The sequence below is a fragment of the Hippopotamus amphibius genome, chromosome 4 (assembly GCF_030028045.1).
Source record: "Hippopotamus amphibius kiboko isolate mHipAmp2 chromosome 4, mHipAmp2.hap2, whole genome shotgun sequence".
NCBI classification, from domain to species: Eukaryota; Metazoa; Chordata; class Mammalia; order Artiodactyla; family Hippopotamidae; genus Hippopotamus; species Hippopotamus amphibius.
Window position 1 is genome coordinate 2,619,890 of NC_080189.1, and position 12,009 is coordinate 2,631,898.

The 12,009-nt window shown below is 40.7% G+C and overlaps 1 protein-coding gene across 2 annotated transcripts in view; it reads left to right on the plus strand.

Moving 5' to 3' along the window:
- CNPY1 (canopy FGF signaling regulator 1) overlaps window positions 1-10,743 on the plus strand; it is a 36,046-nt gene extending 25,303 nt beyond the window's left edge. The window contains exons 1-4 of one of the 2 annotated variants that reach the window (XM_057730260.1): window positions 3,755-3,820; window positions 4,586-4,789; window positions 6,575-6,671; window positions 10,706-10,743. In XM_057730260.1, coding sequence (XP_057586243.1) covers window positions 3,755-3,820; window positions 4,586-4,789; window positions 6,575-6,671; window positions 10,706-10,743 — 405 coding nt within the window. Of the gene's footprint in view, window positions 1-3,754; window positions 3,821-4,585; window positions 4,790-6,574; window positions 6,672-10,705 lie in introns of those variants that run through there. The other variant, XM_057730259.1, reaches the window with a different exon arrangement.
- The last annotated feature ends 1,266 nt before the right edge of the window (window positions 10,744-12,009 follow it).

Consider the following 12,009-nt stretch of genomic DNA (forward strand, 5'->3'; position numbering starts at 1 on the left):
AAAAATTGTAACATTTTCCATGTGGACAGTTGTATTTCAGTTCGCCTAAAATGTCTGAAAATTAAAGTTTTTTTTAAGATTAACAGAATAGTTTTTAAGATGAGAAATCAAATGGCAGTGCCAATTTTGTATTTAATAATGAAAAGAAAGTGTGTTTTTTAACTTTGGGAAAAAGTCCAATTGAGTTAGATGACCCCGTTTGGAGTTCATTGATGGTGATACATTATGCAACTTTTCTCTACGTCCAAGGTTTCTATAGCATTAAGTTGAAAGCGGGCTCCAGAATTTTAAAATGTGATGGAAAATTTAACAGTTTTGAATTCTGGGAAAAATCCCCCCCCCCGGCCAAATCACATTGTTCTTATTTTACATTTATATTTTTCTCACAATCTGAGCATATACTTTGTGTTGACATAATATGTCCATGAATAAGAATAGGAAACTCTTGCAAAATACTTTATTTCAAATAATGACTTTTTTCCATTATTCAAATTAAAGGAGGCAAAATTTTGATGTTATTTTCATAAATTTACTGTGTCATTTGTGGTGAGCTGTGCGGAAGTCTTTGTATTTTTGCTCTGAGGTTTTATTGATTGCACAAATTCACCTGTTTTAACATAGAATTTATGTAACTGGAGAAACTAATATTAATTCTGGTATATGTTGCCTGGCTTTGGCTCTCTGAACAAAGGCTACTAAAAATCTCTCTTATTGATTAAATCCAGATGGGATTCATTTTTTCTGATACACAGAACACTGGAAAATTTATCAGCCTTCATTATTCCTCATCGAAATGAGCTTCTTTAGATTTCTAATTATATTGTCTAATACAACTAAACAGTCAATGCTATTTGCATATTATATGAAGAAGCGTCACACAACAAACTCATAGCAGTCAATTAACATAAAAGCTAATTATATATCTCATCAACTTACAAGAGTTCCTGAATTCATCCTTTCCCTGTTGTAGCCTCGAGCAAAGAAGGTTTGAATTTTCACTTCTAAATATTGACTTTTAACTAATATCAGAAGTGATTCCAATATTTTTATGGATGAAAAGTTAGCGATTAAACTAGATGTAATATTTGCTGTAAGGCAATTAAAATTTTTACATTAACTAAACCTCTAGAAAGAAAATCTTTGCAACAATGTGAAACTAATTATCAGTCACTAAGCAGGTTAAGTACTGGTTTCCTATCTGAGGGACACTCCAAAATAACGATCTAGATAATTGTCAGACTGTTATTGAAAAGACAGTGTACCACCAGGACAGTTCACCTCCTACTGTACTCTGTAACATAATTGTGATAGCTATCAAGCAAGAAATTTGCTACAAGATTAACAGAGACACAGTAATGAAGGAACATGGGAAGCACCCTGTAATTGACTGTTATTAAAGTGTCGTCACAGTGGTCCGGAATAGATCCCTAACTCCAGTTTTCTCGAGAAACCAAAGCCAAAACTTTCAACTACCTTTTTCTGTTTTCGAGTTGGGAGCTGCGTACCTCCTCCCACCCCCCGTGTCACTGCTCACATAACAAGTGCACGATCAGAAGAGGCCTAAAGGGGAAAAAAAAATAGCCACTGCTTATACAAAGCATGATTTAGAGTTGTAGCTAGGTTTCAAAATGGGAAAAGTTAGGATTTACTTTGATGAGGGTGTGCTAAGATAGCAACGAATCTGTAACAGATCGTTTTTGTATTTATAACTTACACCAAATGAGTCCATGTGTAAAAATAATGGCTGATAAGAAAACCGTGCCAGTGAATCGGTTTTCTCCTGATACAATGATGGCGGCCTTTTTCATTCATATTTTAATGAGGTTAGTATCTCTGAGACCCTCCTTCCAGGGTGGAGGCACCGCTCCCCTAAGATTACAATAGGAGTTGCTTTATTGACAAGTACTATTCAGAATCTTCATAGTATAGGAAGAAAGACTTAGTTTTATTCCACTTGTCTCAATACTTATTGCACTCATAATCAAAACACTTTGAGGGGAGAAAAAGGCTCAATTATTCCCTGAACAGTCTTTAAATTTAGTGAAAGTAGTTCAGCTAAGTGGAATCATTTTAAACCCTAATCATGTGCATTTTAATAAATGTATGAATAGCTGCCCCGCATAAGCATCTTTTTCTTTAAAATTTTCTCACAAAATCGGATGCTTTGATTGGGATTTTAGGTCAGGTTTAAAAAAATATTTCTGTGAAATGAACACTACTCGTCCCACACTGGGTACGTGGCATTTTCTGAACTCTCTGCCAGCAACATTTCCTACTCTTTGTGCTAAAGAACATTTACTCACAAGAGCCAGCTAATTATATCAAAAAGCCAGTTAGCCTCAAAGATGTATGAAATCAGCAAAACTCTCACGTGTTGATTCCTACGTACAACATATTTGCGTAAAAAGAGGCACAATACTACTGTATTCAAACATGTAAAATTCCACTTTCAAAATAAGGAAAATAAAATCCCGTTTGGTGGAAAGTTATCACGTGGCGATTGCTTTTTTTATAAAAGGCATCAACCCAGGAAATAAATAATACGGCTCTGAAAAATAAGTTGTGGAAGGTCTCACATATTAACATCCCGAATCGCTCAAATCTTATATACTCAGGATTTTTGCATGAAGCTCAGAATGTTAGGTCAGTTTTAAAAAACAGTTTTGAGAGTGGTCTCGGCTCAACAGCAAATACTGTGGTAAGGGCGGCAGCCAGGATTCCAAAGGCACCCTTTTAAGACTCAGACCCTCTCCGTTCGGTGACAGCATCCCCTCGGTGTTTACAGTGTGATTGGCAAGGGAGAGGGTTAGGGAGGGGGAGAGAGAATAGATTCCAGACTACAGTTAGATTTTTTAAATGAAAGATCCAACTCTTCACCTTGAGGTTAAAACGCTGCTTTGTTGACATCCAGGAAGCACTAGGAGCCTATTCACGTGGACCAGACAAGGAAATATACTAAAGCACACGCCTGGCAGGAAAAAGTCCCAATCATTCTGTTAACGATCTGCTTGATTCATTGTAATTTAAGAATATACGTCTGTTTTGTAGCTTTTAAGTCCCAATACGCGGTTAATCTTTCCTTTCTGTAAGTGGATAACAGAGTTTCAATTTTAAAAACAACAACAGATTTTCAATTTGTCTGTTAACCAGTGTCCTTGGTTTTGTTTACAACTCACGATGCTTAAGTGGCACAACTAACGGTATAAATAAAAACGTAAGCTGTGTTTTGATTGTGCTAAGCTACTCTCTTTAGGGTCTTTTGACTGTAGACGTTTTCAAAAACTAAAACACTTATTTAAAACAAAACAACAACCCGATGTTTCAGCGAATAGAGAGTGCTGTGCTACACTCCGGCTTGATGAACGACTTAACTGCAAAGTCGACTGCCCGGGCCTTGGAAGCCGTTAGCAGTCAACCCGCAGTCCAGTTTTGCGGGGAGAAGGCGGGACCGTGTATCCCCGCGCACGTGGTGGGGGCAGCGGGAAGTTCACGAGCGCCGGTTGTCTCCGGCCTTTTCCTTTTCCTCTTCTCCAAAGCCGGCTCCTTGCTGAGTCCGGGGGGCGAGGGCGGCGCGGCCGGCCCGGTCGGGGCGGGCAGCGGGTCCCCGCGCAGCGGCGCGCGCGGCCCAGGCGCCCAGGCCCCGCGGCCGGACGGCGGGGAGGGGCGCGCGGGCCTTTGTGCGCCCGGAGCGCGCCCGCGAGCGCCGCGCGGTCGCCGGCCCCGGAAGGGTTCACACTGCGTGTGAAAGGGGACAATGCAGGCCGGGGCGACCAGCGTCGCCCAGGGCGAGCTCATCTGCGATGCAGCGCCTTTCACCACGGCTGTCACGCAGACGTCCTGCTTTGATCAGCGGAGGGCGGCCGCGCAGGAGGCCCGCAGCGGCCCGGGCGCGGCCGCGGCGCCCTGGGCGGGTCCCCGCCCCCTTCCGGAAGGCTCGCCTGGGCGCGGCCCGGTTCCCAGGGGCGCGGCGTGCTCTCTGACCCCCGCGCGGGGCGGAGGCGGTGGCCGAGGGGGGCCCCCGGAGCCCCGCCGGATTCCGGAGGGAGAGGGGCGCGCGGAGACGGCCGCCAGCTGCCCCGAAGCCGGCGTCCCGCCCGCCCGGCCGCTCCCCGCCCCGGGCCCGAGCGCCCGCCGAGGGGCGGCGGCTGCGAGCGCGGCCCGGCCCGGGATGCGCTGCGGGCCAGGCCCGAGCGCTCGCCCTGGCGCCGTGCGCGCGTCCGTCCGTCCGTCCGTCCGTCCGTCGCTCGCACGTAGATAACGGCAGCCGTTATCTGTGCTTCACGCCTCCCTTCTGCCTGTTCCACGACTTTCAGCGGTGATCACCTGGGCGAGTTTAGCTGCTGGTTTGAATGGACGTTTTTCTTCTGTCCGCTTTCACCCACGGGCGCTTTTTAGAAGCCGGGGTTTCGGCTAGCCGCTGACATGATGTGGCTGATGTGACGGGGTACGCGCTATGTGTGTCAGGACAGGGGTGCTGCTGGCACGCGTCGGGGGTGAGGGTGCTGCCACGTGCACTCCGGGGAAGGCCTTTCAGGGGATACTCACGTGAAGTCAGGCTCCCCCTTTTTGGGGTTTGTCTCCGCAGATTCCCTTAGCCCAGTCGGAGGCATTCCTCACAGACCTCTTGGATAAAGTGTGTGAGCGAATGAACGACTACAAGCTTGAAGAAGACCCCGTGACTAAGGAGAAGACTTTCAAGAGATTTGCTCCAAGGAAAGGAGACAAAATATACAAAGAATTTACAAAATTCTTTTTTTATTCTGATGCTTACAGACCTTTGAAATTCGCGGTAAGCTCTCTTCTTCCGCAGAGGAATTCTGTGCTCCTTGAACATGTTTCTTCGGGACTTTTTTTTTTTTTTTTTGCAGTTTGGGTTTTTGTTGAGTTTCAAGACATGCCCATTAAAATGGTATCTGTTAGCTTTGTTGTCCTGCTGCTTTCTCAGTGTTAGCTACGCACTTAGTGACTTGTCTTTTGAGACACCTGGGGCTGTGGTATTTCATCTCCACGGAGACAGTTAAGTGATATTTTCCAGAAAGTGTGTTGCAAATCCCAGGGACTTGGAGGCACAGTTCGCACGTTGCTTTGCTCCTGGGACCCTCAGGACGGAGACTCAGTCGGTCCCCGTGCCCAGGCAGGTCTCTTACAGGTTCCCACGTCAGGAATCAGGGACTGTGGTTCTGACGTTAAAATCCAAGTTAAAATGAATGTTGTTTTCTAATATTTATAGCTACACAATGAGAGTGATTCATGTCATCTTTTTTTTTTTTTTTCGCCTAAAGCTTCACAGAAGAGAGATTTTTTTCCCTGAGTTAATTCAAGTATTTTAGCACAAACTCAGTTAAACAAAGGCATAGGTATGATAGTTGGTCTTATGCCACGTTTCCTCCCATCGTAATCTTTATTTTACACGAATGCTGGCCTCTGGCTCTCTGAAAGGTGCCTGGCAAAATGTATGGCAAGAGATTTCACTTTACTTAATGCTGGTGAATCAGACCAAGTGATGGGAAAGCCTGTTTAAGCCATGTCTTTGGTTCAGGCATTGGCCAAAATGTCAGACGTGCTGAACCCCTGATAGGAGGGCTGCGGCTGACTTTTGAAAATTTCATTTTAATTAAAAGTCAGGGCAATAATTCAGGGATAAAAGTACTATAGAATGGGAATCAAAGGGAGGACGTGTGTGTGTATTTCACAGGTCTTACATAAACATGTGATTGTGGAATTTAAATATTTTAAAATGCCATTTAAAAATTTTAGAGTCTCACTTAATGAGCTTGGAGGATGTTACCAGTCTCCAGTGAGCACCCTTTCCCATCACAGCTCCTAGGAGTGTGAGCTTGTGCTTCTCCAAGGCAGCACACATCCCAGTCAGAGTTTTAAGATTTTCAGAGGCATGGATACATTTGAGCTGCCTCTTCTCTGAAATGTCAGATTTGGGGTGGGGGGAGCCAAATGAAATTATGGATGGATCCCTGAGTGGTATGAAAAGAAACTTTCCTGAGTAACTGACAAGCCCCTTATCCAGAGTGCAATTAAAGATACATTTGTTTTGATTGCTGAGAAAGCATAATTGTTTTCACACTTCAGACCCTGTCTTAAAACCACAAAGTGGATTATTGTGTTAAATCTAAAGGAAACTGGTTTAACCATTTCCAGGAGCTGTGTTCTTTAAAGTGTCAAAAAAACTTCCAAAAAACCAAAAACCAAAAAAGAGCAACAAGGAAAAGACTTTTCAGCTCCATAAACAGGGAGGGGCTTCATCCGTCCTGTTCCTTGCATTCCATTCCGGTGTGAGGAAGAGAAACAAATACAAAGAACCGTTTTCCTGCCTCACCCTTGTCTTTCAACATAACTAATCAGTTAGCTAAGTCTCAGGAAAATAATGCAATTAGCATTCTGGGAAGAGGGTTCATCTAATGCAATGATGTCTTAAAACCAAAAGGGCTAATAAAAATGGACCACCTTGGTAACATGATTTTATATTTTTGGTTAATAAAATTGTGACAAGTCCTTCCTAACAAGATGTCCTGTGAGTGGGTATCTATTCACATATGTTGTTATTCTGTTTCTACAGTGTGAAACTATAATAGAAGAGTACGAAGATGAAATATCCTCACTTATCGCCCAGGAGGCACACTACCTCGCTGACAAGCTGTGCAGTGAAAAATCAGGTACTGTGTCTGATGTAGCACGCGCCCTCTCCCTGGCCCACCCCTCTCTTGCGCTCAGCATTGCAGCATCTTTTTTTTTTTTTTTTTTTTTCAAACTGAGCCTCCCTGTCTCCCTGCCACTGACGACGGAGTCTCCTCTGAATCAGAAATGACACCATGTGAGAGGAAGCAAACAAACAAACCACAGGGCTATACGGCCTGGCTGGTTGCACTTCTCGACATTTTCAATGGATTCAAAGATGCTTGATTTTCAATTGGGAAAGAGCATGTGCTCAGTCAGAATTGCATGAATCCAAAGCATTTCTTTTTAAACTTTTAAAGCTAGGTTCTCCATCCTGGAGTAGGGAAGGAGAATCTCTTTATGACTTGTCTACTTACATACTTACCTACACCAACAGAAAGTGGGATCTTTCTTTAGTAAGAAATTTCAAACGTTTTTCTTTTTATTTGATGCTGGATTTTTTTTTCAAGTAGCTTTCCCAGAATATCTACTTCTTAAATTTTTTTTTCTGGTAAAGGGTGGAAAATAATACTTGATTCGTATTTTTAAACACATGCACATACAAACACACATTCAGAAGCTAGAAAACACTGCCAGAATTTTGTTTCCTATATACGAGAGTTGAAACACAGGACCACCCAGCCCTCTCCTCTGGTTGAACACACACCTTTTAGTCTGTATCATTTTGATACTTTTAAAATACGTTTACAAGAATTAATACAAGTTGTACATTCTTTTCAGATGTGCATCTACATCTTCGAAAAAAATGAATGTGATATATGAAGACAGTGATTGAAAGCTGGGGAAAATACTTTTATGCAATTATGGAAGCTTGAGATGTGTAGCATTCGGCAATTGTTTATAATAAAGTATAATGTATCTGCATCCAGAGGATGAAATTTAGTGCCGGAGTCCTTAAAATAACAGTTACTGTGGTTAGAAGATAAATATTTGTCATCCAAAGTTACTGAACGAGAAAGTAACATATATCCATTAACATGAGGAAGTTTTCTTTCTCTCAGTAGATAATGGGGTTGTTCTCTGTTTAAAATCCAGTTTGGTTGGGAGTTTGAAGATAAGTACGGTGAAATGATGTAGTCAGGATATAGCCAGGAGTTCGAGAGCTTTCTTCATTGATTTTGGATATATACTGTTGTAAGTTGTGAAATTCACATAAATAAGTGCATAGGCACACTTTCCCAAAGAAATAATTTTTGAAGGTTTTCAGGCAATTCAGAGATGAATGTGTACATTAAGATGTAAGCAAAAATGTAATGAACGATATTGAGAATATTTGGTTTCCTATTTTTTCCTCATAAAGGGCTTGCACTTGTTATAATCATTTATGGTAAATGCAAATCATTTGCTGTATGAACACCTGCTCAGATATTACAAAAGTCTCTAGAAAGTTTCACCAACACTTTCTGGCAGCAGTTGCCGCAAATAATAAGATTCTGAGGAAAGACTCCGTTCCCAAGTGCAGCAGTTTGACTTAATTTCAGTAATGTTAACTCTCTCTTTTCCTTCCTTCTGCATATTTATGATTGGAAATAAAAATTAATATTATCCTAAAGAAAATACAAGCGTAAAGCATAAAGTTAAGATATGTGCAGTCTTACTAGTGTAAAATAAAACATGATCAAATAATTCTTAATAGCATTGCTTTTTTAAAACTGGTTAAGTACCTTACACTGTAAACATAAGTCTCAGTGCCCCAGAACTGTTGAGAACACGGTAACCACTCTACAGAGTAAACCGCCGCATGGTTGCTACGTAGTGAAGTGGAGTGAGTTTTTTCAGGTTGTTTCTCAGTGAAACATACTTATGGATGTTCTAAACCATTCATAAATTAAAAACTAGGAATACATTAATCCTAAAAAGAGACAAGAATCCCTGACCCTTCTAACCCCCCCTCCGCCCCATTATTGAAGTAAGTAAACCACATGACAAGGTAAAGAGTTTTTCAAACTTAAAAATTATTGCCAGGAAAAAACTAAAGCAACACAGCAGTGAGAATAATTCCAGTTAATGACTGCAGCAACAAAGAAGTATACGTTTTAACGTATTGGGATGGTTTTGGAAATTTGTGTGACAGATGAGACTCTCATATTATAGAAAAACTCCAGGTGCTTTTAAACATAATCTAATACAAGTACAGTGAGTTTTCTACGATAGCATGACATTCATCCTGTTTTGTAAACGCAATGCTTTATTTTGTGCTGTTGCACCACAGCTGTGCCATGACCCCTCTGCACGATTTAAATGCTGTTTTAAAGATACGACCGTGTGTGTGTGTGTGTGTGTGTGTGTGTGTGTGTGTGTGTTGTGTATTGGAGGTTATGAAACTACATTAACCAGTAACTCTGTACCGAGTATATACTATGAACAGACACTGTACTGCGAGCTTGTGAAATGTGCACATTGCTTTTAGGGAGATAAATAATCTCTTCAAAGATAGATATTTCTAGAACTAGTGGTTTGAGTGGAAGATTAGTCCCTTTATGTACTGTCTGTACACCTTGTGTGTGTGTGTGAGAATTTTGCTTTTTTCTATTAAATGTAGACCTTTTCACTTTATTTTTAATAATTATGTGGAAGCAGAGGAGGGCACATTCAGAGGCTGTAGCATTCCGGCTGTGGAGGTATAACTGACCTAGAACTTGGTAAGGTACTTACAGACTACATCATGGTGACCTGATATGTTGTGTACATTGTGAAAGGATTCCCCCCATCTAGTTAATGAACGTATTATGATTCTTTAAAATATGAAGATTCTAAGGTTCATCCTCTGCACACAAGTAAATGGGGAATAATGGAGAAAACATATTAAATTTAAGATAACTGTGTTTGGCTTTAAAAATAACACTCTAGTGAGATTTTCATTAACATGTGTCATCTTTTCGATGAATGAAAAACGTCTCAGTGAAAGACTGTGAGTTTGCAGGTGGATCTGCAGAAGCCATTATAGTTTTATACACTGGTTAGAAGAAAAGTTATCAAATACACCCTGTTTGGGGGGCAGGAGACAGTAATAGTGGTAGCAGGTTATTTCGTACGTATCTCTTTTTATTTTCTAGACAGAAAATAAAAGTTCATTAGATTTTCCTGCTTGAATGTTTTGTGGCACAAAACCTAGGCTTTTCCAGATTGTCATTTTAATGTCTTAAAGTAAAGATGATATTTTAAAATCTTAATAAGGTATAAGATCCTGATTAAAAAGAGAGCTATATTCCCCTCAAGGTAGAACATGTCGCTGTAGATTGTGGGTGAGTGGATACTCCGGTTTGTGAAGGTATTGAGTATGTAAATGTAAATATGTAAATGTATTTTGTATACATATCACTTCTGCTTTGATATCAAATCTTAACATTTGAAAACATCAGACCAATAAGGATTTGTGACATGATCCATTTTGAATGCCACAGATGGAATAGGTCTCGGGTATCCAGAAATGTTTAGCCTACATTAAAGTAAAAGCATTTTGACCTTTTTGTATAGACTTCCAAGCACTAATGGGGGTTTAAATTCTGATATTCAAAATAATTACTTTCAAGGCTAATAAATCATACAAAATAATACGAAGGCTAGCCTATTTCCTATCTTAAATGAATGGTGCAGCTAAAATAATCCGTAGCCCCATCTAAAGAGAGGTGGCATTAATTGCTGCCCGTTGGAAATGCACTGGGTATCAAGTATCGTCGCTTCTCCGCTCCTCGGATTAAATGCTCAGCACACTAATTCCTGGTCTCAAGGATTCCTTAAATCCTCCCATGACCACAGGCACGATGATACAACCCCTGGGCTTTGTTTCAAAATACTCCAGGAAAAAAAAAGGGAGATGGCCCAGGAATAGCAGTGGTTGACCAGTCTTCAGAGTAGAGTCCATTCTTGCTACTCTTGTGTATATTTGAAAATGTCCGCAAGAAAGGTTTTTTAAAAATGTGCTTCCACAGAATGTACTTTTTCAGAAAGTAAATTATGACTTATGGGCTGGAGTCAAATGTGATAGTGATGCCGTCTTTTTTTTTTCCAGGTCTGTGTGAAACTTCTGCTAATCATGCTGAACTCTAGGAATGACGGTGCCGCTAGTTAGAGAGGAGACAAGTCACAGCCCCCAAGGTCAATGTCTGCATTTCTGTCTTCATGTTTCTTCATGAGAAGAAACTTTGTGTCTCTTGTTCATACTATGTTGTCTCCTGTTGGATATCTTATTGAAAATCTCTTGTCTGGCATCCTGACAAGCTCCAGTTCTTTCTATAGGTGAAGCTGAGGAGTACGTGAAACAATTTCCCTGTGTGGATTTTGGCACAAACAGGCTTGGCAGGAAAGCATTCAATTCAGTAACAGGAAAAAAGTGAAGACATCTCATAAATGAAATAAGGATTTAATAATGTGTACTATACAGTTCATGCATGTATACAAGTATCGTGTTCTGTTTGATAAGAACTTAATTTGTTTTCGTAAATACTTGGTCATGAAATTAAGAAAACATGTTGCTGCAAATTCCAGGTTAATTTTTCTGCGCTGTATGGCTATTGCTGAAAGAAATGAACTCACTTTATATGAGGGGTGAAATTTAAATTTCTAGAAACCTTAAGTTCAAAAACTTTCTAATTTCTAAAATTTAAATGCATAAAAAGCAGTGAACAGTAACTATATTGGCCTTTCTTACACATACATTCCGAATCCAAATGATTTAGAAAGTTGATTTATTATTCATGCATCTGTTACCCTGTGTTTTTAAAGGATGACACCAGTGGCCATGTTTTGTTTTGCTGCAAACTCTCCTGTCGTGCCTTTGTTTTTTAAAGACTTTCACCTAGCATTTAGCCAGTAGATGTTACTACTAGCCAGCCTGTCATTCTTCCTGTGGGTGTTTTTGTAGGTGTGGAGATGGAAGGAGAGGTGGAACTGTATGGAAAATTACCTTTTGACCACGTTAATGATGGAGTGTGGTGATTATCTCACTCTCGGAGATTTCATTGTCTCTGTTAACTTTACATTCATTGCAGTATAACTGTAACTGTTTAAAAGGCCAGGGCATATTCTATACTTGTTTTACAGAAGAAATTCTCATTGTTGTCCCTGAGAAACAAAAAGTATTTTCCATACGTTACCTGATGACCTAGAAAGCACATTATTTAAACCACTCAACTGACTCTTCACGAGAAAACAATTCTCAAATTTAGAAAAATTTGCCAAAATGAAGGGAAAGAGGTTTTCATTCTCCTCGCTTTTCCACCTCAACTGGTATTGAAAGTCAGATTTTTAAGTTCATGTCGTTTATCTGGGAAAACTGAGAAGGTCTGTGACTTTTTGCTATGTCTGCAGCTGGCT